Source organism: Zea mays, chromosome 9 (assembly GCF_902167145.1).
Source record: "Zea mays cultivar B73 chromosome 9, Zm-B73-REFERENCE-NAM-5.0, whole genome shotgun sequence".
Classification (NCBI taxonomy): Eukaryota; Viridiplantae; Streptophyta; class Magnoliopsida; order Poales; family Poaceae; genus Zea; species Zea mays.
The window spans coordinates 13,237,658-13,264,171 of NC_050104.1; the positions used below are offsets into that span (position 1 = coordinate 13,237,658).

General features: G+C 44.7%; 3 protein-coding genes across 3 annotated transcripts; 1 reads left to right on the top strand and 2 right to left on the bottom strand.

The window, feature by feature from the left end:
* Window positions 1-10,579: 10,579 nt before the first annotated feature.
* On the top strand, window positions 10,580-12,453 carry LOC100501672 (putative cytochrome P450 superfamily protein). The gene is made up of 2 exons (NM_001196349.1): window positions 10,580-11,796; window positions 11,878-12,453. The coding sequence occupies exons 1-2, from the start codon at window positions 10,642-10,644 to the stop codon at window positions 12,331-12,333; spliced, it is 1,611 nt and encodes a 536-aa protein (NP_001183278.1). The 5' UTR covers window positions 10,580-10,641; the 3' UTR covers window positions 12,334-12,453.
* A 3,759-nt stretch (window positions 12,454-16,212) lies between these two features.
* On the bottom strand, window positions 16,213-17,672 carry LOC100383746 (putative MAP kinase family protein). The gene has a single exon (NM_001176382.2). It carries the CDS (start codon window positions 17,482-17,484, stop codon window positions 16,441-16,443), a length of 1,044 nt encoding a protein of 347 aa, NP_001169853.2. The 5' UTR covers window positions 17,485-17,672; the 3' UTR covers window positions 16,213-16,440.
* Window positions 17,673-19,419: 1,747 nt separating this feature from the next.
* On the bottom strand, window positions 19,420-25,453 carry LOC100383072 (DNA-dependent metalloprotease WSS1). The gene is made up of 5 exons (XM_008660960.3): window positions 25,036-25,453; window positions 24,735-24,930; window positions 23,281-23,778; window positions 21,163-21,378; window positions 19,420-19,886 (listed from the first exon to the last, which is right to left on the bottom strand). The coding sequence occupies exons 1-4, from the start codon at window positions 25,191-25,193 to the stop codon at window positions 21,190-21,192; spliced, it is 1,041 nt and encodes a 346-aa protein (XP_008659182.1). The 5' UTR covers window positions 25,194-25,453; the 3' UTR covers window positions 19,420-19,886; window positions 21,163-21,189.
* Window positions 25,454-26,514: the final 1,061 nt, after the last annotated feature.

Below are 26,514 nucleotides of genomic sequence, written 5' to 3' on the forward strand. Positions count from 1 at the left end.
ACTATTGCTTGGCTCCTGAATTGAGAATTATGCTAAATGCAACATATGAGCACTAACGTTAAAGCATCACATATGCACTCAAAAGGGGAGAAAACATCAAGCGAAATCCATTTTGAAATGCCCTAGGGGGCCACACAATTAGAGTTTTTCAAAACACGAGGCTACACGGTTACCTCTCATACATGCAGGGCTCTAGCCAAAGTGAAGAAAAAATTCACTACCCAATGCATGCAGAGGACTGGGCATAACTAACTTCAGACCAGGCAGCTTCTCTTCTGGCAAGGCTGGCGCACAACTTCAATCTGAGACATCTCCTGGATGGGTCAAGAGGGAGCTAATGTTGATGACTTCTTCTGGCGGCAACTGAGATGGCAAGACGGGGTCGAACTCTTCTTCAAGCGGGATTGGTTCTTGTAGCTCCTTAGAGGGCGGTGGTGCTGGCGGGGTGCTTGCGGCTTCTTCTTTGATCTCAAGGGAGGGTGCTTGAATCTTCTTCATGGTGAGGGGCTCAAACAACTCTAGCGGGGGATCTTGGGAGGACTCGAGGTGCTCTGCTTATCCATAGCCTGAGGAAAGACTGGAATTCCTTCCAAGACTATGGCTCCTTTCGGGAGTTCCCAAGCCTTCTTCTCTCCTCTAATAGAGATCGGGTGACCTTCAAGAATCTCGGGATCTTCAGCTTTTATAGGTTGAACTGGGTTGGATGAAGCGGGCTCTTGGATCTGCAGGGCTCTACGTTGGTTGCGGGTTACCAAGGAGGCCTCCATCAACTTCTGGACGTGCTCATCCTTGGCTTGCTTTAGGGCTTCAACAGCAATGACTTCACGACTTTCCAAGGCAGTTGCACGGGCTTGAGCTGTGGTGAGATCCACATGGAGCTTACGGTTGCGCTTATTTGCATCTTCTGCTCGAGCAATCATCTGACGGTGGTGCCGAGCCAAAAAATCATACTGTGCATCCAGGGTGAGCAGGTATGCAGTGAGGTACATGACTGTGGGGTCATCCTCAAGCAGCTGCTGACCTTCCAATGCATGCATCCTAGCCATCCAAACGGGACGGTCTCTCTGAAAGGGCGGAAAGAATCTGAGTGGGGTGTCGGCCACTTCTTCTTCATAAATTTGACACAGGGCCCTCAATGCCTTGCGAGCGACGACTTGACATGTGTCTTTGAATCTGTGCCCTGCAGTAGTGACACTCCATTCCACATGGTGCGGACTGGATCCAATGTATACAGTCATGACACACGTCTCTGTGCCATGCTTGACGAATTCACGACCATCATACTCTAGCTGGCTCCTGATTCCGAGGCGGACTGTGCATGCTCTCAACAACTTGGAGAAACCATCTTTATTCTGGCAAAAGCTGGTTTGGCAGCGAACCTCCATCTGACTTCTGAGAGAAGGAAAGGGGGAAAGCATTTTTGAAATGGAGGGATGAGAGCAAGAATTTTTTTAAGAAAATAATTTTGACTCAAAAACTTTTAGATCAGGCTAAGGGTTACGTCCTGTGGCCAACCTAACAGCTCTGATACCACCTGAAGCGTCCCCAATCCTCTGGGACTCAAATGTGATACAATTACTAGTCCCAGGAGGCTAGTAAACACATTTATACATCAGATGATTCCAGGTCTGCTTAAACGAGACAAACCTATAAAGGTGGCGATCAACTTTAAGAGTTGGTCCACAACTCAGGACATATCATCAGAGTGGGGCTGAAGCAGCCCGATATACACAGCGAAGCAAATCAGCGGTCCAACAGCCACAGGCAAGGTTGGGAACAGGCGTAACTCTTACCCGATCTCCTTTTTCTGAAAAACAACAAATAAGCAAGGGTGAGTACAAACGTACTCAGCAGCCCACCTTCACCCACGGAATGGGGAAATCAGATATAATGCATGGAATATGTGGAGCTCAGGATATTTTGCAGAAACATGAATATTTTATGCAGGGTTGTTTTGTAAAACATTTTGTATTTTTCAAAGCGCATCCTCTCCCAAAGGAGCAAGAAGTTTTTCAATATAGAATAAAATCCCATGGACTAAACCATCCAGGTATCTCAGTAGTTTCCCACTAGTTTTCATTTTCAAAAACAGCTAATGGACTTCCCGTCCACCATAGCTCACGGCTCAACCGCCGGACCTTTTAAAACCACTTTTCAAAAGGCACTTTTTTGGAAAACAAAACACTAATTGTCATACCACACCAGACTCGTCCATTCCTGTGGACACAGACTATTCGAATAGGTTTGAACTCTGCGCAGAGGTATACACTTTACCCACTAGTCCGGCTCTGCAATCTCATAGCTAGTGAGACCCAAATCCGAATCTCTTTCTTTCCTCGCACGTCCCTACCTTAACGGTTATACCGGAAGGAGTCAGGCCACTGCTATGCCCAAACCGGACAAAACATTCCCCCTCCTTATCCTCCTGGTGCTCCCCAGCCTTCATAACCCTGGGTTTGAACCGTACGAGTTCAGATTGAGTGACTGCCCCACAGTCTCGAGTGGTTGTACTTATCATGAGTACAGGTAGTGAAGGATGACAAACAGGTCCTTATATGAGGGGGACAATCCTTCTGCTCACACCTAAACCAGCTGAGCCAAAACCTGAGGCCCTCCCCTAAACCAGGGAGTCCCTGATCATCCCTACTCAAAGGTGATAAGGGTGAAAACACTTCATCATACTCATTTTGAAAAGCATTTTCTTTTGAAAACTCACACCTTTACTCAAATCATTTGTAACAAATATATCAAGGATTGACTGCGGCAAGCGGCTAGGTGGCCATAATAACTTGTCTCAAAATCATATCATGCATAAAATAACAGGCTGAGGGTTGTGGTTGAAAAATCATAGGTAATTTATGCATCAAAGGGATCAAGTGAGCTTGCCGTGCTTATCTGGCGAAGGGGGAAGGAGAGCTCGCGGAACTGGCTTCTGGCTCCACCTCCTGGCGTAGACTTGCAGATCTGGCCTCCACGAGACGGCACGAACGCTCCGATAACTATGCAACATGAACAAGCAAACATACAAACCAGCAAGTATACCAACAAATATTTAGTATAGTGGTCAGAATAGTGATATATAGATGGGTAGAGTCTTGAGTAGAATCTGTGTCATGTGGTGTTGTGATATTACTGGTGGTGGAGCGGAGGTGCTTACCAGGAGGGTGGACTGGAGGCGAAGCGACACTATGCGTGTAGCCGGCAGAGCGGAGTAACTGAGTGGGTGGGGTGTTTGCCTTGGCTGAGAGTGTTGAGTGTGTGTGGAGAGGGAGAGGGTAGCTGGGTGCATTTATAGCTGAGTGTATGTGGTGTAGCATAGTGAAGTTCACTGTTGGTGAGAATAGTGACGAATGAATCGTCTGACTTAGTATGAACAAGAGAGTTATAGGCAGAATATGGGAGAAGAGTATTTTGGGAGTTTTCTGGAATATGGACCAGGCTTAAGGGATGACATGGTTGGATAGGGAATAGTTTGATAAGAATTTAGAAACAAGAATTATTGGAATCTGAGTTTGGAAGCCTGGTTCAAAGGAATCTCAAAGTTAAGCATGCTCAACTTGGAGAAACCTAGGATGGGTGACCAGATGGGAGGTTCCCTACTGGAAGGAAAATCACAGTCACCGAAGTTCGTATGACTGGAATATGGTCTTAGGTGGACTGGACAGCATGATGGATGAGTAGTTGAAATTTGGGGTGATCGGATGATCGATGAATAGTAACGATGAATAGTAATGATGAATAGTGACGACGAAAAAGTAATTATAGATATCATCGATGAATAGTAATGATGATGAATAGTGTCGGTAAATAGTAACGATGAATAGTAATGGTGAATAGTTTGTATGAACGAACGATGAATAGTGACGATGAACAAACGATGAACGATGAATAGGAACTATGAACAAACGATGAACGATGAATAGGAACTATGAACGAACGAACGATCGATCGAATGATCGGACGAACAAACGACCGGAATTTCGGCAGCATAACGGCAGGACACAGATTATCTGGACGAACGATGAATAGGGACTATGAACGAACGATGAACGATGAATAGGAACTATGAACGAACGATCGAACGATCGGAATTTCGGCAGCATAACGGCTGAACAAAGATTATTTGAACGAACGAACGGACGAACGACCGAACGATAGGACGAACGGACGAACGAACCATGAACGATTGGACGAACGATCGGACGATCGGACGAACGAACGAACAAACTAAGAACAGGTGGACGAACGATCGAAGAACGACCGAACGATCCTTATGCTAGTGTGTGCTTGTGTGGAACATGGAGTGGGTGTGTGGGGGGGAAGAGAGTTGCCATGAAATGACTTGGGGTGGGATGAGAGGAGGCCCTTGCCCCTCTATTTATAGCCATGGTGGGGGGTTAGGGGAGGGATGAGAGGATTAGTGGGAGGATGAGAGGATTAGTGGGAGATTAGCATGTATTTGTCTTGTATAAGTGAGATTAGCTTGTAGAGCTCACCGTATGACACTGGAGGCATACGTATACGTATGGGCATGAGGAAAGTTATGAAGAAAATATTTATAGGGACTTGAAAAATGATTCTGAAGGTATTTCTCAAGAGGAAAATACTTGGAGATATATCGGTGGAATATTTGGACAGTATTTCTGGAAAGAACTTGAAGGGGATTACTCGGGAAATGTCTGGGCAGTATTTCTAGAAGAATTTGAGGGGGGTCACTGTAGAAATATATGGGCAGTATTTCTAAAAAGAATTTGAGGGTGGTCACTGGAGAAATATTTGTAGGATATTTTGAGGAGGATTTTGGAGAGAATATAGACCACTATAATTTATTTGTTGATATCAACTTGCAAACAAACATTTTGAAACGAAATTTGAAATTCATTTTGAATTTAGAGGGAGTCTGAGAAATTTTCAAGATTTGAATTTTTGGGATGCTACAGATCTACCCCACTTAAAATGAATCTCGTCCTCGAGATTTGGCTCAGAAGGGTTATGGGTATAGCTTTACTTCAGCTACATATCTTCACTTTGCAGACTCTTCGAGGAGATGGAACTTCAACAAAATCCGGCCTTTGAGGAGCATCTGGTTGCCGATTGCAAATGCTGATTCTGGCTACTCAAAGATCATCTTTAGGCTTCAGCTTTCGCTTGGCAGCTAGCTTATTGAGGAAGCATCGATGCCAACACATAAACCTTTCTCTTGCGAACTCCCTCATGGATTCCTTCCTTGATTGGTCTTCTGGTGCTTCATCAACGAAACTTGGGTGACCACCTCTCATCCAGAAACTTATATGCTTCGATGATCTGGTCCTCCACAAGCTTGCTACAGGCCTTCTTCTTTTTCTCCATAGCAGGAACTTTACTGGAACACTACCCCACTTAAAAAGAATGAGGGTAGAACTCTTGAATCTTGGGGATTTGAACTCCTTGAAGTACCTCATAACAAGGGTGTTATGGGGCCTTCTTCTGCTGTTGCTGCTTGAGGGCGAAACTGTCAACACGGAACGGTTGGGTGGATATGATAAATGTTAATATGATTGATCGTTTTCAAGGGGAGCATATGGTGTACCATAGTTTCGATAGCGCCATGGATGATCCCCATAACTACTACCCACCTGAGTTCCTAAACACATTGACGCCTAATGGGCTGCCACCTCATGTTTTGAAGCTCAAGATTGGATGTCCTGTTATATTGCTCCGGAATATAGACCCTGCAAATGGACTTTGCAATGGCACCAGGCTGGTCGTTCGTGGCTTCCAAAGAAATAGCATTGACGCAGAGATTGTACTGGGTCAACACGTTGGAAAACGGATTTTCCTACCGCGTATACCTCTGTGTCCCTCCGATAAAGAGATGTTCCCTTTCCAGTTCAAAAGAAAGATGTTTCCTATACGGCTTAGCTTTGCAATGAAGGTTAACAAAGCACAGGGTCAGACTATTCCTAATGTTGGTGTATACTTGCCTGAACCAGTGTTCTCTCATGGCCAACTATATGTTGCTCTATCTAGAGCGACAGCCCGATCGAACATAAAGATTCTTGTCATCCCAGCCGTCGATGGGAGGAAAAAGTCAAGGAAGGGTGTAAAGAAAAACCCCATCGTAGATTGTGGGACATATACCAAGAACATCGTCTACAAAGAGGTCCTAACAAACTAGACCCATGGTAAGAGTTGCATGTTCAGCTAACAAACTAATAGGATGATGTTCGTCTTCTGTTTGATTAGTCTGGTGTATTATCAAGTCATGTTTGCATGCTACAATTGTTTTTATTAGAGCCGCATAATTTTTTATAATCATCAACCTTCTTACTGCATGCATACTGTCTTAAAGTATTGTTGAGTTTTGGATCATTTGTGATATTAGCAATATAAATTTTTATGCATCTAACAATTTGTTATGCATGGCGAAGCACGGTCACTGACCTATATTATACCTTATGAATGTAGGTTTTTGTCCCGCGAGAATGGAATCTCTATTTGTAGGCTTGTCTTGTAACAAGCCAAAAAAATTGGTGGCAACCGCAATAGTTCGAGAAGGTATTATAATTTCGTAGTTCTGTATGAATCAATTTGTATTTTTTTGTAATTACTAATTTTAGTTTTATCTCACGACTGGTTGCTCCTAGACTATATTTGCACGCAAGGTGATCTTACCCTCATCAATTTTATTAAGGAAATCCCTTGTGAACCAAGGGTAGAAGTCGTGCTTATTGATGATGCCTTTGTTGAAAGGAAGTGGATGGAGTGTTTATTTCAGCCGAACACATATTTAGGTGACGAGGTAATCCATGCTTATTTTTTAGATTTGGCGACCTTGTTATTTATAAGTTTTTTTACTCATCCTAGTATTTTTAACCACAACTTACACACTTGCAGGTTATAGACTATTACATAAATTTGATAAAAGCTCAAAAGCATCTAAAGTGCCGATCTGGAGGTCGCGTTCACATAGAAAATGCTTTCCAGTTCAATTTCCTGAAGTGAGATGGTGATGTTGAAATTAAAACAGAGGAGCTATATCCAATTAAAGACATGGCACAAATATGTAGCACTGAACGAAGGGTGTTACTTTACCTAGACCATGACATGGTACATATGAGTTTGCAGTCTGAACAGTTAGTGTTTACATGTATTTTATCCTTATGCAAGTATTTATAACTGTTTTGTAGGTGTTTATTCCGATAAACATTCGAGAGACGCACTGGTATCTTGTCGTGATCCATGCAAGAAATATGGAGATACAAGTGCTCGATTCACTTGGTACTTCACAAGACCGCAAAGACCTCACTGACTCTGTGAGTATGCACAAACTAAACAATTATGAATTCACTATTAACTTATCCCAATCTCTAATTTTGTTTTACAATATATAAAGATTAAAGGACTGCAAAGACAAATTGATATGATATCTCAACGTAAGGAGTTAAAAAACCACAGGTGACCAGACCTCCAAGTTGCTTCTTGGCCGCTCAGAGAAATAGACATGGGATATGCAAAGCAGACAGATAGGTACGCCCTAAAATCTTCTTTACCAATTTCTTCATTCATACTAATCTTTATGTTGATATTAATGTATATTGTAGCTATTCATGTGGTCTCTTTCTTTTGAACTATATCGAATACTGGACAGAGGATGAACTGTCTGACAATTTTACCCAGGTATATTATTACTACTACGACATATATGCACATCTACAGTCAATGTTACATATATAATGCTAAATAATTGTTTCTTATTTGTAGGATGACATGTCACACTTCAGGAAAAAAATGGTTGCTATATTACTATCTTCAGACCTGAATAAGAGAAGGGGGTGTCTATTATACAAAAATGAAAAAAGAAGTTGACTCTGGAAGCCCATCAGATGTTGAGATATTAGAAAACCCAACATATTCTAAGAAGAGGAAACTACTCCACGTGCTTGATGATAGCGAAGTAGTGTATGAAGATGATGAAGGCTCAATTACTCAAGCAGACTTGCAAAGGTGGTTTATTGATGATTGGGATAAAAGAGCTCCTGTAAAAGTCTCTATCGATGGGTGCACCAATGACTTTTTAATGGTTAGTCTTTCCACAAAGGACATGCCGGTGACCAAAGCTGATTCAATAGATGTTTTATGTGATTGTATCATGGCAATAGAAGACGATACGACACTAGAGTAAGTGCTCATTGATTTATCTATTTTATGTATACCAACTACTTAGATTCTTGATATAGACTTTCGTCATGCTACATTACAGGATGACATGGGTGCAAAGTTTCAATCCTTTTAAGATAGAAATATCTGTCAAAGACCTGCAAAACATATTAACGATAAATCAAGATATGATTCTAAGATGTTTTGACATGGTTGTTCAGCTGCTTGCCAATAAAGAGTCACGTAGGCCGAAAGGAGAAATCATAAATAATAGAAAGCATTATATGGACATGCGTTTCTAGGTAAGTTTGTTTCCAATCATTAACGTATTAATGTATAGTATCTACATCTAATCCTCATGTGGACATGTATATATACTATCCAGAGAATGGTTGGTTTTGGTAAACTTCCAAAGTACCATCAGGATCCTACAACAGAAGAGTTAGCCAAATCACCCGATTGTTGGCCATCAATGAATTATTATATCACAGGTTGTAGATATGTAAGTATGTGTTCATTTCGAATGTATTTATAAAGGATAGTTATTTGTAATCCTAATGACCGATATTTTGCAGGTTCTTATGCCATGGAAATTCAACGGATGTCACACCCTTTTCGTAATAGATCATGTTAAAAAGCATGTGACTTTTATCGACTTTACACCGACTCAAGATTGATGTAAACACATGCTATACAAGAGGTTCGCAGAAGCGATTATCATGGTCTTAAAGAAATATAAGATTGCTTACAGCAAGAAACGTTTTGGATGGGCGGAGGATATCTTTAAGTGGGAACATACAATTCAGACTGGTGTTCCAATTGACTTAAGAGGGTATTTTCTTTGTACCACCTTCTCAGCAATTTAAATTTTTCTTTGATAATCATTGTATAAAACATAGTTGGCCAAACATTATTCTATAGGTTTAATACCAGCTACCTCGTTATACAAGCTATGACCATGTGGGGGAATGACAGACGAATGGAATTTGTTGGGGTGAGTGTAGTACGTTCGTTTTATGTTCAAAACATACATTCCAGCTACCTCGTTCTACAAGATAATACGTTTTGTTCTCTTATGTCTTTGTTTGTAGGATGCAAAGATTCTTCGAAGGAACTTTGTGATTGATCTGTTATGTTATGAGGACAATTCACGCCGATATGACATCCATGCAAACATAACAGAGACTTATCGATATCGCTAAAAAGGATTAGCTGGTTAGTGTACGGTTGTCGACACATTTGTATGTAATTAAAAATTCTAAATTAACTTTTTAGAAATAATTTGTATGATATTGATAATGTTTTCCACACGGATTTTGCATATTATAATGATGTTTGTCGTTCCATATCAATGTTTCATACAAATCTTTTACTTCCGTCGCAACGCACGGGCACATACTTATAAGTTATAACAATATAACACATATGTACATAAGTTATCGTATTATTATATGGTTCCGTTGCAACGCACGGGCACTCATCTAGTTACCGTATTACTTAGCTAATTACATGATATCGCACATTAGGATCTAAGCTACGCTCAGCATCAATGGGCTTCGAACCAATTGTGCAGAAATAGCCGCAACAATAAGGTTTCAAGCTATATTCAGCACCTAACCTACCATATATATATAGTTGCCAATGGCTCACGTGGTGTTGCCATATGTCTATATTCTACATTCTTCCTATATAAATATCTAACTCTAGATTATGTATGTTTATTCATTTTATAGGTAAACCTCAGTACCTTACCATACAAATAATATTGTCATGCTTGCAGAGTATTTTATACTTTATTATAAAGCATGTCTACTGTAACTTATGCATGCTATATTTTAACACACATGTTACGATAGAAAAGGCGGAGATAACAACGACATTAAGAAAATGACCCTAGCCATACGCATGCCCCCAAACATTTTCAATAAAAACTTTATATATACGGCGAAGACGATCTCATCCGGTCATCCCCTCTGTCTGAACGGTAGATAATTCCTAGAGCGTTCTAGTCTTGCTCACAAGCTGATCACTCATTGCCACCTCCGTTTTAAATATTTGTTGTCTGCTAGTTTATTTTTAAATTAAATGGTGTAAAATAAAAAAAAGGACAGAGTGAATATATGCTAAAAAACATACAGTACTTATATGACTATCTGTGAAAAAAGAATGCAGAGATGGTCGCCAGAGTCATCTGTGATCTCACGAAAGGCCGGCTGCCGGCTGCCGTCGTGCGAGATCGCTTGAAGTCTGCGCCTGTCCATTCGCAAGGCCGTGTCGCACGTCAGCTTTTGCCTTGTACTTAGCGCCCGGTCGCTGCGACAAAAGCTCCAAGCGCGTAGCTGTCACAACGTCGACACGTATTTTATGATGGCGAATCACACCACGCAATATAAACATATATAAACACAGTGACACTAGCACCCGCACTTCGAGTCTTCGACGACGACGACGACATCACAGCGCACAGCGCAGTTGTGGTTGCAGTTTGCTTCTTCGCTCGACATGGGCACGGGAGGCGTAGCGCTGGTCGTCGCCGCCCTCGCCGTGGTGTTGGTGACGAGGCTGTGGACGGCGCTGGCCCACCTGGTGTGGCGGCCGTACGCCGTCGCGAGGGCGTTCGCGCGGCAGGGCATCCGCGGGCCGCCGTACAGGGTCTTGGTGGGCAACGGCAAGGAGGTCCAGGCGATGCGGGCGGCGACGAGCGGCGACACGCTGGACCTCGCCTCCCACGACTACATCGCGCGCGTGATGCCGCAGTACCGCGCGTGGGTGTCGCTCTACGGCAAGGTGTTCCTGACGTGGTCCGGCTCGACTCCGGCGCTGTTCGTGGGCAGCCACGACATGGTGAAGCGGGTCCTGTTCGACAAGGCGGGGCTGTACGGCAAGACGGACCCGGGGCCCACCATACTGTCCCTCATGGGCAGGGGCCTCGTGTTCACCGACGGCGACGACTGGTCGCGCCACCGCCGCGTCGTGCACCCGGCGTTCGCCATGGACAAGCTCAAGTCGATGACGGGGGCCATGGCGGCGTGCGCGGCGGAGGTGATCCGGGGGTGGGAGGCGCGCGCCGCGGCGAGCGGGGAGGAGGGGGAGCCGGAGGTGACGGTGGAGGTGGGGCAGCAGTTCACGGAGCTCACCGCCGACGTGATCTCGCACACCGCGTTCGGCAGCAGCTACCGTCAGGGGAAGGAGGTGTTCCTGGCGCAGCGGGAGCTCCAGTTCATCGCCTTCGCCTCCATCAACAGCGGCATGCGCGTGCCGGGCACGCAGTACGCGCCCACCAAGGCCAACGTGCGCCGGTGGCAGCTCGAGCGCACGGTGCGGGGCACGCTCATGGCCATCATCGACGAGCGCCTCGCCGCCGCGAAGGAGGCGAAGGGGTACGGCAGCGACCTGCTCGGCCTCATGCTGGAGGCCAACGCCGGCGACGGCGGCGGCAAGAGGCAGCAGCAGGCCATGAGCATGGACGAGATCATCGACGAGTGCAAGACCTTCTTCTTCGCCGGCCACGACACGACCTCGCACCTCCTCACCTGGGCCATGTTCCTCCTCGGCACGCACCCCGAGTGGCAGCAGCGGCTCAGGGAGGAGGTGGTCCGAGAGTGCGGCGGCGCCGAGGTGCCCCTCAGCGGCGACGCCCTCAACAAGCTCAAGCTCGTGAGCCCCCTTCCGCCTTAAGCTTGAGCTAGCTAGCAGGGGTGAGTGCGGCGGCGGCGGCCTTATGCTGTTGTTTCGCAGGTGACCATGGTGCTGTACGAGACGCTCCGGCTATACGGCGCGGTGCCGCTGATCGCGAGGCGGGCGACGGCGGGCGCGGACCTCTGCGGCGTGAAGGTGCCCAAGGGCACCCTCCTGCTGATCCCGATCGCGATGCTCCACCGCGACGAGGAGGTGTGGGGCGCGGACGCCGGCGCGTTCAACCCGTTCCGGTTCCGGGACGGCATGGGCAGGGCCGCGACGCACCCGAACGCGCTGCTGTCCTTCTCCCTGGGCCCGCGGTCGTGCATCGGGCAGGACTTCGCGATGCTGGAGGCCAAGGCCACGCTGGCGCTCATCCTGCGGCGCTTCACGTTCCGGGTGGCGCCAGAGTACGTGCACGCGCCGGCCGACTTCCTCACGCTGCAGCCGTCGAAAGGGCTCCCCGTCGTGCTCAAGCTCTTGGAACCAGCCGTCCTTGTCACGAGTTCCGGTTGAGCTATAATGTTCATGTCTGACATGCCAAGTCATTGATTAGGCTTCTGTCATCTGCGACTGCGATGTGTTTCCTCAGTTTCGTTATCATCATATTTCAGAATGGGAGCTATATAATATTGTAATTTTCGTGAATGGATGGGCCAGGTCCAGTCCACTCATGTTTTCAAAAGAGTCATTCGGCTTCTTTGCTGGTCCAAAGTCTCGTGAGTTGTTCAGCCCGTGTCTCTAGAGTTTGGACTAGTCTAATCTGACCTTTTCTGCATCATACTCATACAGCCCCTTACTTCTATAGACAGGTCTGTAGTGATGCCCGGATATTCCAAGAATACCCGACTTTTTTTTTTACAAATTTTAGTTTACATATACATTTGATGTATATAATTTGTATTTACACTATTATCTGTTTCTGGCTATAAATGTATATAGTTAAATACTATCTGTTTCTCACCGGAAATCAGCCCACAGGCCAATAGATCCGGCCTTTCCGCCTCGCTCCCAATAAGGTTTACATCATATGAAATCGTGTTTATAGTCTCTAAATTTATTAAATGATGCACCAAGGTAGTCGATGTAGTCTTGAAATGAAACTACAGTACACCTACACCATTTAATAAGTTTAGAGACGTCTGATGCACTACTTAACAAGTTTTAAATTTTATAAATATATTTTTAAAGTTTATGAGCCTAAGTGACATTGATTGGTAAGTTCAAAGGCTACTTTTCCGTTTAATGTTTTTAATATAGGATAATTGTGTCAGTGCCCTTGTTTCAAAGTATAAATACATATTTGTTTTTTTTTGGACTTTGCATGTTTAACCTTGTTTTTCTAAAACGAAATTGTTGTATGACCCCACTCTGTTAATTGTACTTAACGGTGTTAAGTCTTGATAAAAGAAAGAGTATAATTGTTTTGAAAAATAGGGACAAAAACACAAAGTTAAAAAAAGACGCAAAGCTACCGTTACACCCTAAAATAGGGATATTCGCACGATTGTCCTTAATTTATTTGTTTAGATACGGTGCACTTTTTATATCGATTTGATTGAAGTTTGAGAAATTTGATATAGAACAATGCCAAACTAAGCTATGTATATACGTAGTTTATTAGAATGGAGCGAGAGCGCAAGAGGATGAGCATTAAACATCTCTACGGTCCTATTGCGACAACTTGATCGATTATATGTTCACGTTGTTTTTGAACGATTTTTATCAAAACGATTCTCATAAAAGTGGATTGAAAAGTTGGATGTTTGACAGTCTGTGGCAGCTTATGGCAACCAAAATTAGCAAAAAAAAACCGAAACACTATGTCTCGTGTGTTCTTTTACTCACATAATATGTGCTTTTATTGTTAATTTGGTATAAAAAGTTGTTTATTATAGTTGTAAAATTTTTTAAAGGAACTCTAAACTGAGTGGAAGTAGCACTCCTGTCATCCTGTGCATGAGCTAGGTGCCGCCGTGCCGGTTTCTAATGTTACTTTTTTTTCCATCCGCTGTTGATCGTGTTTTGCTTTCTGTACTCAATCAAACTCTCTGTTGGGTTGTATGGTGCTTCGGAGTTTTTTTTTTTATTCGCTGAAGCCTCTGCTCGGTGACAGCAAAGGGCCCTCTACCTCCTCGTGTTCTTTTTTATACCCATTAATTTTGTACTTGTCCTATATATTAGATGTCTGAATTTTATTATTATTATTATTATAGCGCAAGTAACCATGCACAGGTGACAGGTGAGGCAAATAGAAAACGTCGAAGCAACCAGCGGCAGCTGCGCTATACCTATACATGTTGGAGACGGATGTGCGTCTTTAAATTAGCAATCTCCCTTTAATTGTACAAGTTGTCCCTTGCGAGTTGTTGTCAAATATTCAGAAAACTAAGGTGTAGCAACTCCCTTATTTTATCGGCGTGCTGTGTCACGAGTTCTGGTATCGCTTGTGCAAGGATTCTCTTGATTGGCATCTTCTATTCTGCTACTGGAATTGCGAGAAGACACGAGTTGCATGCGCTGGCTGGGCAGAGGAGGGCAGGCCAGGGCTCCTTCCAAGCTGGTATGCATAGTATTTGGCATAGTTTTTTTTTCTAAAGAGTTGTTCTAAAAATCTAGATTCTTAGCTGTCACAAGAATCTGGATATCACGAAGCTTATAGGAAGATAAAGAAGTTTGTACAGATTTCTTTCGTTGCGACAGCCTCAATAGATTATGCATTTACGTTGATTTAGATGATTTTTATGGAAATAAATCTCATAGAAATGGACTAAGAAGCAAAAGGTTTGGTGGCCAAAAGCCGATTCTCATGGCTAGAAGCCGAAACATACCGGCCCTATATCATCTCCACCAACTAGTGCCACTTGCCAGGACGACGCTCTTGAGTTGAGGTTGAGGGGGCTAGCCACATTTGCCAGACTTTTCTCTCACCCTCTCTGTTTCTACTCACTGGATATTTAGATCCCTTCATTTTAAAGAAATTAGAATTCACTCAATAAAATAACTTATTTAGTTTAGAATTTGACATTCCATCACTTTCCAAAGTTCAGATATAAGTCTATCTCAAATTTATAGGAGGGAGAATGAGAAATAATTTTATACATTAGTAAAATTTATTTCTACTATGTAACTTACATGACACTTTTCGTCACACTCCTCTAATATCTTGTTAATAATAGTATACAAATATATTTTGCATAAAACTAAATTAGCTTAATTGATAGATACCTAAATTATTATTTAATTTATTATTAGAATAGAATTCAATTCCAATAATCCAAACGACCCGGGTAAAAGAACAGGCGAACATGGACATCACAAGCCTGACACTCCTACCCGGTGCAAGTGCAACGCACGTTTCACTCCTCCGCGTCTCACATGCGCCTACCGCCTACCATGATATATTCCCACGTGCCGATAGTCGATCTCTCAAGTATCAGGAAACAAAAGAGAACATCGGCATGCCAATCGCCAGCACCACCACCTTTGCCGCCGGGGCTAAGAAAGGCAGGTCGGATTTAGCGAGAGAGAAAGGCATGGTTCAGATTTCAGGAGCAACATCAAGAGAGAGACACGGAACTAATTAAAGTTGGTTCCATTCGCATTTCCAGATTCGCTCTATGCAAATCATATATCCGGATAAAGGAATCCAAGAACCTATCAAGCAGCAGCTGGCCAGCTGCGGCAGCAGTATTATCGTCGTCGTCGTCGTCGTCGTCGTCGTCTGTTCAATCATCATCGCTCAATTATGCGGCAAGAATATCACAGAGAGCTGCTAGCAGCCTAGCGCAATTGCCAGTTCATGTGACAGCTCTGCTCTGCTACATGGAGATTGGAGATATGTATAAAAAAAGGAGAAGTTTAAGGGGGTGTTTGGTTTGCCCCTACTAAAATTTAGCTCCTATCACATCGAATGTTTGAACCTCCGTTCGGGGTATTAAATGTAGTCGGATTATAAAACTAATTTCTCAGCTGAAGATTAAAAAGTGAGACGAATCTAGTACAGTTGGTTGGGTCTATATTTCATACTCCTATTTGAAAGTCAAACGCTTGATGTGACTCGGACTAAACTTTAGTCCACAGAACCAAACACCCCCTAAGTTTCTAAGCAAACCTTTTTCGAACAATGAAAATCGGTAGCAAGTGGACCTCTCTCTGTACTTGACATATGATATGATCTTTTACAAAATCATTTGTACACACCTTTTTTTTTTCTCTTTCTCGTTATGCTATCATCGCTGGAAGTAAAAAAGAAAAGAGCATCAAACAACAGGAAGGAGAAAGAAACCTTAAATCGCAGCAGCGAGGAGCGGGTTGAGGACGACCGTGGTGATGAATTGATGATGGAGAATTGGAGATGGACACAGCACTCAAAATTGGTAGGAGACCTTAACTGCAGCAGAAGCAACCATGGATGGATGCGGACGTCGATGATGGAGGATAGAACCCGAAATTGGCCAGCAAATTCCCTTGATACATCAGGGATCAGATCCGTGTATTGTATCCAAGGGAACGCCGGATTGATTGGAGTCCCACACTGCCTGCAGCCAAGGGAGGGAGGCCAAACTGAGACGAGATCCGTACTTTGGTCCCAACTCCCAACCCGCCGAAATGGTGGTGTGGTCATGACGGGGGAGGAGCAGCGAGGGGCTGCGGGTGCGGGCCGGCGACGAAGGGGTGCTGCAGCAGCTGCGCGGCCGTGAGGCGCTTGGCCGGGTTCTTCTGCAGGCAGCAGGCGATGAACCCCCTGAACTCGCGCGAGGCGGTGGGCGGTGGCTCGGGCGGGTCGTTGTAGCAGATGGCGCACATGAGCGCGGCCCAGTCGCCCTGCCTGCCGAGGTTCTCCCCGAAGGGGAACCTGCCCAAGTAGAACTCGAGGATGCTGAGGCCGAAGCTCCAGATGTCGCCGGCGTAGCCGTCGTAGCTGCCGTCGTTGAGGTCGGTGTTGATCCGCTCGGGGCTCATGTAGGCGATGGTGCCGACGGAGGAGTTGCAGGGGTCCATGGTCTGGTTGAGGATGCGGCCGACGCCGAAGTCGGCGATCTTGACGCGGCGCGCCGAGTCGATGAGGAGGTTGGAGGGCTTGATGTCGCGGTGCACGATGTGGCGGCGGTGGAGGTACGCGATCCCGGACAGGACCTGGCGCGCGACGTCGGCGAGGAACGGCTCGGCGGCGATGCGGCGGCCGTCGAGCGACCCGCCGTCCATGTACTCCAGCAGGATCTGGAGCTCCCCGCCGCGCTCGTACATGCCGTGGCACCGCACCACGGCCGGGTGCTCGGCGGTGCGGAGGATGGCGATCTCGCGCGCGATCTGCCGCCGCACCGCGTCGTCGTGGTTCCCGTACAGCACCTTGAGCGCGTAGGGGCGCCCCGTGCCGCGGTGCCGCACCATCCACACCGTCCCGCCCGCGCCGCTGCCGACGCGGCGCACGCGCTCCAGCTCCGCGAGCGGGGGCGGCTGCTGCTGCTGCTGCGCCGCGGGGGCGGGCGCGGTGACGCCCGGCGGGGTGGGCCCCCCGGCGGAGGCGGCGGCTGGCGGGAGAGGGAGCGGGACGGCGAGGGAGGTGGCGACCTCGCGCTGGGGCATGGGGAGGGTGAGATCCGGGCGGCGGCGCGCGCGGCCCGGCGTGCCGGGCTGCTGGGTCGGGAGGCCGCCCGGGCGCATGGCGTGGTGCGTGGGTCGCTCTGGGCGGGGCTTGGGGTGGGGAGGAGTTCGTTAGGCCGGGTGTGGTAGTAGTGATGGCGTCTGCGTGACTCCGTCTGGATTCTTCTCCTCCCCACTGCCGCTCGGGGTTTGTCGTGCGGTGCCCGTTTATTGGAGAACAGTGCCTGATCGCTCATCAGGTTGGAGAACGGGACGGGACACCGAACGCGGAGGCCACCGGGAAGCACAAGCAATATCGAGTTCCTGTTCCTCACGAGGCGACGACCTCGCCTGACGGTGACGGCAACCCCAGCAGCTGGAGGACGAGTGGAGATGCGACGCGATGCCTCGTTGGAGACGCACCGTGGCGTGCTGACCTTCACCGTCTGCTGCTGCCGCGCCGTACCGTGATTAATGAAGCATGCTACGAATGATTTTGGGGGCACTGTCCGTCCGACTGTTCCCCATGATACAGTTTTGGTAAATAAGACCCGTACATGTAGTACCTCTTTCCCGTTCGTACACGGTCCTCCTACGTGCCTTCCTGACTTCCCAAGGATTTGGTATCCACAAAAATTGTACCACGCTAGCGACACACGATTTATTTTTTGTTATTAATAAAGGCGTGCTCGATATCAAGGCTGATTATTATCTAGCTAATTTTTTTAAACTCCAATCAGCTCTAATGCATCCACAGAAGAGCTAATAGACGAACTGATTTTACAGCTAAAGAGTCTTCAACAAATTATTATTCAACCAGTTTGTCAACTATACATTAATTAGCAACGCGTAACAATTAAGTAGAGAAACGTGGATAATCATGTCATCACCAAGCAACAAGCCCCCAATACACGGCGCGCGCGTGTTGATTAAAACGGTAAAAATCTCAGGTTCAAATCATCCTAGTTCAGGGAGAATCTTGCAACGCGCACCTGCAACCCAAGCCCGCTATCACCTCACGTGCTCGAAATTCGAACGATCAGCTAAGCAGAAAGGTTGGACGACGCGACGTGTCAACACATGAAGTCTTTGGTGATCTACCTGTGATCATTGACTATAAGGCACAAAACTCTACCGAAAGAAGCTGTAAAGGTCATCGCTGCACACCTTCCAGACCACGTGCGTTAAAAGAGTTATACGCGATCACGCACCTGTGTCCAGAAAGATGGCAAAGATCAATGAACTGAAGAACCTTTCGACCTCACCTTCCAGTTTCTTTACACGGGGATAATGGGGGATGTCTTCAGACCAGGGGTGGCAGGGTGAGTGCTAGCAAGATAAACATGAACCTGACCATGCGGTACCAGCCAGTGGCGACCCTGCGACATTCGTCGCTCTTCGGCTGCAAACTACAGAACTTCAACGAGGATGATACAAATACACTGTACTTGGTTATTCCAATGATGACGCAAAGCCCTAAGGGCATGTTTGGGTTAAGAGGAATGAAGAGCAGATGCAACAGCTTTGGCTCCGGATTTTCTGGGACAGATCTAAGGGCTTTTTTAAACACAGGAATTTTACAGAAATAGCATAGAAATTTTACAGAAATTAGTTCAAAAACACAGAAAAAAAAGAAAGATTCAGGAAATAATCCTTCAATACAAAAGAGCCCTAAGGTTAATCTTAGTAAGAGTTTTATATGAGTTTCATTTACATTAAATAGGTTGCTATGTAGGTGTTTCTTTACATGTAAGCGAATTTAAGAAGAGAATCTAAGGATGGTAATGGATCACGATTCAAATATTTCTTCACAATAAAGTAAGTCTCTTATTAAAATTTAGTTCAAAAATAAATATGATTGTAAAATTTAGAGCACGGTTAACAACTCTCTGAACCGTGAATATCCGTGTATTGTAGAATGAATTTTTACATAATGAATAGATATTTCATCCTAGTTTCATTTCATTATGTATGATATGACAGCTTCGAGAAGACCATAAAACTATCTACTAAAGCTGGTCTAACAAGCAGGCAAATTCTTTTAAAAAGAGCATTGCAGATACTTGTAATAAACCTTACATTAATTGACGTAATAAATTTCCTCACCCCACGGCAACATGAGTCGACGACGTCGGAACAGATAAAGACCAATTCGCCGGTGTGCCCTAGGTGCGAGTTGTTACCTGTCACCGAGACGGCGAGACACGAAACACGAGTTCAGAGGCTGCAATGCTGCATGCCCTGGGCTTGGGGCTAACGTTAACAGACATGGACTACGATTGTTTCATTTTACCAATCCGTGGATTGCTCCAAGCAACGTCCACAAAAGAGGGTCGCTTAAATAGTACTACCAGTTTAACAGGTATCAGATTTTTCCAGACCTATGAAACCTGATATGACATGAGTAGTAATAGAGCAAGAACTGTTGCAGATAACACAACTTATATCGACAATGCAGCAGATGCCTGCTCAGAAGTGTCGTCCTGTAAGAACCACATGAAATGATTATTAGAACCACATGATAAGGGTGACTCTTCAAATGTTATTGCAGTGGAAGCAAATGCAGGAAACTGAACATTCAAATGACGATCAGGTAAAGCTATATGCTGAACCAACCAGTATTAGGACATGTTTGAATGCACTAGAGCTAATAGTTAGCTGCTAAAATTAGAATAAACATCCAAACAGTCTAACTAAGGCCCTGTTCCAATCTCGCAAGATAAACTTTAGCAGCTTTTTTTTAGCTACTTTTAGTCATTTGTAATCTAAACAGGAGAGCTAATGGTGGTAATTGAAGCTAAACTTTAGCACTTCAATTCATATAGCTAAAGTTTAGCAGGAAGCTAAAGTTTATCCCGTGAGATTGAAACGGGGCCTAATAGTTCAACTATTAGCTATTTTTAGCAAATTAGCTAATAGTTAGCTAGATATTTGTTACCTAGCTAATTTCACTACCAATTTTTAGCCAACTAACTATTAGCTCTAGTGCATTCAAGCACCCCCTTAGTTAACTAAAAGGGGTTGCAGCTTTGTACATTGATATATACATTACAAGTGAAGACTTATTTCCAAGAATATTGTATGCGTGTTAAGTAGCTTATATTTCATTTCAGATGTGCAAAGTGCAAACATGCAGTTTAGGCCCCGTTTCAATCTCACGGGATAAACTTTAGCTTCCTGCTAAACTTTAGCTATGTGAATTGAAGTGCTAAAGTTTAGTTTTAATTACCACCATTAGCTCTCCTGTTTAGATTACAAATGGCTAAAAGTAGCTAAAAAAAAGCTGCTAAAGTTTATCTCGCAAGATTGGAACAGGGCCTTAATCAAGAAATCAGTTTGTGTAGGTGCAAGTATGGGGACATGATAGAACTAAATAGCCTAGAAAACAAAAGGAAGCTTACTAAAAGCTCCAAGCAAAATAACAAGTGCTAGTCATAGTGTGTCCCATACTAATGCAAAAATAAAGTATCAGATGAAGGGCCACTATGTAGATGGATACTTTTGCCTTGGGTGCATACACCAGAATAAAATCTAGCATAATGTCTCATTTGGGCATGCAAGCACCCAAGATTAATTGGAAGTAACAAAGCAATATTGAGAAATAAGATGTGCAGAACACTAGTGGCTGTTGTAAATCCAACAGGTCAGTATAAATGATATGCGCTTCAACACAACAAAATAAAAGGTGAATACTGAATAGTACATATGAAAAAGTTAAAAGGTGATTATAAACCTGACACAGTTCTCTGGATTACTTACTGTGCTATTGTGGCCTTCACTGTTATCTCAATCATAGCTTGGGCCATATGTGGCTACAGGTGGCCCATATGAGTATCTCCATTGATCACATGCTGAGCATTTGTCAAGTTTAGTGCTGTTCTCTAGAGTACAAAATTTACAAGACCAAGTTGTGTACTTCGCCTTTGCAATTTTAGGTTTTGTTGTACCACAAACTTCACAGATTGGTGCCAGAGGCTGCATAGGTTCAAATTTCGCAGTGTGTTAGAGAAAAGCATGATAATAACCTTAAGTAAAATGTGTAGTAGGAAAAAAACTATGGAAGAAGTCAAGACTATATGTAAGACTAAACCACAAGTATACAACAACAGCAACAACAACAAAGCCCTTTATCCCAAGCAAGTTGGGGCAGGCTAGAGTTAAAACCCCAATAGAGTCCACAAGTATATTCCAAAAAAATGAGAAAAGTATAGTTAAGCAAGCAAATAGCCTACCCAAACGTGCTTGGGACAAAAAGGCTTTGTTGTTGTTGTTGTTGTATAGTTAAGCAAGCAAATGTGACTACAATGTAATGTTTTTTCTGGGACAAAAGAAACTTCCAACAGCTTGCAAGGATGGAACTCTGTTGGTGATTTTGGTAGCTTATATTGAAATTTGGCTTGTGTATAGTCAAATTAAATAGAGGTGATGACCACTGACCAGTACACTAGTCTCCTAGTTAGAGCATCTCCAAGAGCTCCCCAGAAAATGACTCCTAAAAATCAGTTATAAGGGGCATATAAAAAATTATTGGGGTAGAATTTAACCATCTCTGCAACTCCAACAGTTCCCTTAAAAGTGGATATAAATATTTTAAACTAGGTCTGGTCAGTCTTGGACCCACGTTGATATGTTCTATGGCGTATTTTTTCTTCCGCGGCTTTGAAGTTTGCTCAACGACCAAAATTGCGCCGCCATCAAAGTTCGCTGATGGTAGGCGGGCAGGCATGGTCGGTGAGGGAGGACCAACGGTGAGGCCAAGTGACAACAGAGGGCTGGCCGACGATGTAGGTCTAGTAGAGGGTCGTGCGATGGTAGATGCCGGATAGCGGGGGGGCACTGCCAGCAGCGGACGGCGAGGTTGTGTGGGTGGCAGCATATTGTGTTTCTGGGAAGCCCAAAAAATTCCTCTTTTGTAGCTACAAATCAGGGAGTTTTAAGGGCTATGAAAAAGTTGGGAGCACTATAGGGAACCTGTTGGAGACACGTTTTTGTATTTTTCCAAAAAAAAACCTTGATTTAGGGGAGATTTTGGGGTAGTTCTTGGAGATGCTCTAAGTCATGAAACCTGCAGATAGAAACTCTCTCCATATATCAGAAAAGGCAGGTTTCCCAAAACTAAAGAGGCATACAGTTATCATGCAGTTCAATACTAGGCCATGTATGTTGCTATTATGAATGGAGTTATACATTACAGGAAATGCCAAACATTTTGATAGTTCAATCTACCCCTTGACTTCGATTATCCATGATGTGACTTGCAAATTACTATAAGCTCAAGAAAAAAAAATGAGAAAATATAGGAGGAATTTGCAGTAATTACAAGAAAGGTACTAAAAACTACATGTTAGGTGCTTGTTTGGCAGGGGCAGTAATGTTAATTCCCCCTTTCTGGCTTCATTCAAGATCTGGAGCTAACCTGCCAGACAAACACCCACACGGACAGAGTAAATCTACAGATAGAGTTGTGGAGCTGTGGAACAGTAAAACAGAGCTGAAACTGAACTCTTGAGCTCTGCTAAACAGGCCCTAGAGCTGTACATCCATACCCTCACCAACAGAGCTTGCTCAGAACTTATCAACAAGGACCACAATAAATACACATCTAAAGCTCAAACATGCATACTCTAATATAAACAGAACATTTAACTAAGATGCTACAGTGTTATCGTGTTCAACATATGCATACGTGTAAACGAAATGGATCAATTCCAAAGGTCATTTAAATGGATCAGAATGAAAAATATCCATTTGTCCTACTATAACATATAAGAGGTTTCTCCTATAAATTTTATATAGAGTAAAAAATGAACCCTAATACATGAATAAACTCACAGTTTTGTAGTGAAATGGATTTTATTTCGGCACTATAAAACTTGCCTGGTTCAGAAGTGTGCAAGCACCACATTCCCACTTTGAACTATCAAGTGCATCACTTGTTGTCCTATCATCTCGTGCTGCTATGTGAATTCTAGAAGAAGTGCTGGGCTGTGCAGAAGTGTTGGAGCAGCTACCCTTGTCTTTTTCATCCCTTGTCAAATTTGGCGACTCTTGAAGAATAATAACATCATCCGAATCATCAATAGCAGATTGATCATGTGATCCACACCACAAATCATCATACATTCTTCTTTCAGCCGCCATTGCAGCAGCTTGTACTGGACTAAGTGCACTCATAATTTCACTGTTTCCACCCAACTTTCTTGGTCCAGAAGGCAATAGAGCTCCATTCCTTGCCCGCTTCTGTGCAGCAGCTAACGTAGCTTGCCGCAGAGATGGTGGTGGTGGATGTACAGTAAATCCACCAACTCGCCTTCCCGTGCCATCAAACCCTTGTCCTGTTCCAGTGATACCCTTTGAAACAAGTTCTTCGCATTCCTGGCAGATTTATCATAAACAACAGAAGGATCATTATTAAAAATATGGCACCACATGAGCAAAACCGAAATTGCATTCAAGAGCACAAAACTGAAACAAAGAAAACTACAAATGATAGAACTAGATGTACTTGGTCGCATACAAGGTACAAAGACACAACAAAGCTTACTCAAGTACAGTCAAAGTAAATTACAGATTCACTACCTCAATCTTACATGTTACCAAATACAAACTTAGTTAAGATCAATTTAGTGATTGAAACTGTGATCCTGAAACATATCAGTTGTGTTTGTTTTTGTAAGGATTTCAGCACAAGTAAAACTCCATTCCAAAGACCTTGTCAATTGCCACAACTTTCTTACAGATATAGTCCAGTGTCCTCACTACATCTTCATTCTGATTTGGATTCCCTCATTTTGCGTTATTTTTTGGCAAACACAGGTAAAGGTCTTCTCCCCACTGCCCACTCCACTCCCAACATCTCCAGAATGTACAAACCATTATTAATAGAGTTGTCAGTTCACGATAGATGTGGAGTAATAATCATATATATTGATAGAGACAAAGTTGTTCCCATTTAATTAAGTTTGGATGTTGCACAGAGAAAAAAAAAAACAAGTTCTGCATATTTTAGTTTTTTGGTAACCATAGTAGGACATCCAATCAAATAATAATCTAGGTTACATGTAGTAGAACTAAAAATCACTCTAAAATTCTAAGTGCAGCATCATCACAAATAATCTCTTGGAGACTTGGAGTAAAGATTGTTGACATGTGAATGAATCATTCAGTCAGGGCCTCAGGGGTAAAGATTGTCTTGGAGACTTGGAGTAGCACAAAACAGAGAAATGCATTCACTTGTGCCCATGAGCACAACCATTCCACGCCAATATATACAACCACCGGTATCCCACATTGTGTAAGCAGCAGCAATAAAGCCAGAGCAGCCCACGCACCTTGCGGAGCTCGTCCCAGAGCTTGTAAAACTGCGCATCGTGGGGCCCGCGCTCGTTGTGGCAGAGCTCGTGTAGCATGGTATCGAGCACCTCCTCGTACGGGATGAAGTCATGGTCGCGGCCGGCGCGCCGTAGCCGCAGCTTGACTTCGACGCCCGCGCCGACATTGAGCCCCAGCAGCCTCGGGTTCCGCGGCCTGATCAATCACACCCCCCGCACGCACGGGGTCCATCAATCGATCGATCGGGAGGCGTGGAGGGGGAGAAGGGAGGTTAGGGTTAGGGTTCGTGGGGACGCTTACGAAAACTCGGAGAGGACCTTGACGCGCCATTTGTGGCGGCGCATGATGGGCTGGACCTGCCTGGCAACGCGGTCGAGGGTTGCCCGCGCGGCGGTCGCGTCGGGCTTGATCTTGAGCGCACGGACCTCCCACACCTTGTGCAGGTCACCCACCTCCATCGCCACCGCCCGGCGGCCGCCGAATCGCCGATTACACGCCAACACGGCGTGATTTTCAAATGGGTTGCGGGCGACTATTATCTCCAGCGACTCTCTATTTCACTCTTTATCAAACTTTCTATTTCAAAATTCTCTCTACAAACAATGTATCAGTCTAAACACACACGGTGACGGTGTTGCTGGAGTTGGCTTAGAGACGGATACACGAGCGGGCGCGGGAAGATAGGCGACGTTTGGAGGACAGCGGGACTGCCAGACTGGCCGCACGGTTGCGGAAGTGCAGAGCAGCATATATTTTTTTTTATGATACTTTTAATATAAGCTTCTCCATAAAATATTTATAAGTGTTATTATTCTTTAAAATAGTATTTTAACATCTTTTTATCATTTTAATACTATTTTGATAAAAAAGGTTATAACATTATTTTAGAGAATAATAACACTTATTGTCGGCGTTTCGAGACCGGGGGTCCCTCGGGCCGACGAGTGAGTGTCGCCGCGTGCCCCAGTCCAGATGGGTCGAGCGCAAAGGGGGGAGGAGCGAGGCGGCCGGAGACCGGCGTGAGAGAGGTGGGAATCCCGCGGCCTTCGTGTTCGTCCCGCGCCCAGGTCGGGTGCGCTTGCAGTACAGGTGTACATTTGGGCCGGGTCTGATGGGCCGGCCCGAAGCACGGTAAAAAAAGCACGGCCCAGGCACGGCACGACACGAAATATTTTAGTGCCGGGCCGGCACGGCCCGATATATCGGGCCGGGTTTGGGCCGAGGTCAGGGCCCATGGGCGGGCACGAGCACGGCCCGTTTAAGGCAGGCACGAAATGGCCCATATAGAGGCACGAAAAGGCCCATATATTTATTAAAATCACACTTCATTCCACACTTTCATGTACTTGATAAAGAACACAAATCTATAGATAATGTTAGTTAGATGTTTTTTGTAGCTTTGAGTTAGAGTATGTGATGTAATTTTATTTTTGTTATGAACATTAGATAATAAACTGAACTTACGAACTTTATTTAGAGCTGATTATACTCTTTTTCTTTCTAACAAAATGATTTGTAAACGAGGTAGTCATTGCATAGCATCAGTAACTTAATACAATTATTAAGTTTGCTTTTAGTCAAATTTATTTGTCTTACTAAATTTGTTTTGAATTTCGGGCCCTGATGTGAATTTCGGGCCAAAAACTGCATTTCGGGCCAAAAATTGAATTTCGGGCCCTAATGTGAATTTCGGGCTTTTATAATTTCGGGCCGCCCGAAATGAGCCCGGCACGTTTAAGCAATTACGGGCCGGGCCGTGGGCCGAGGGCTAGGCCCATG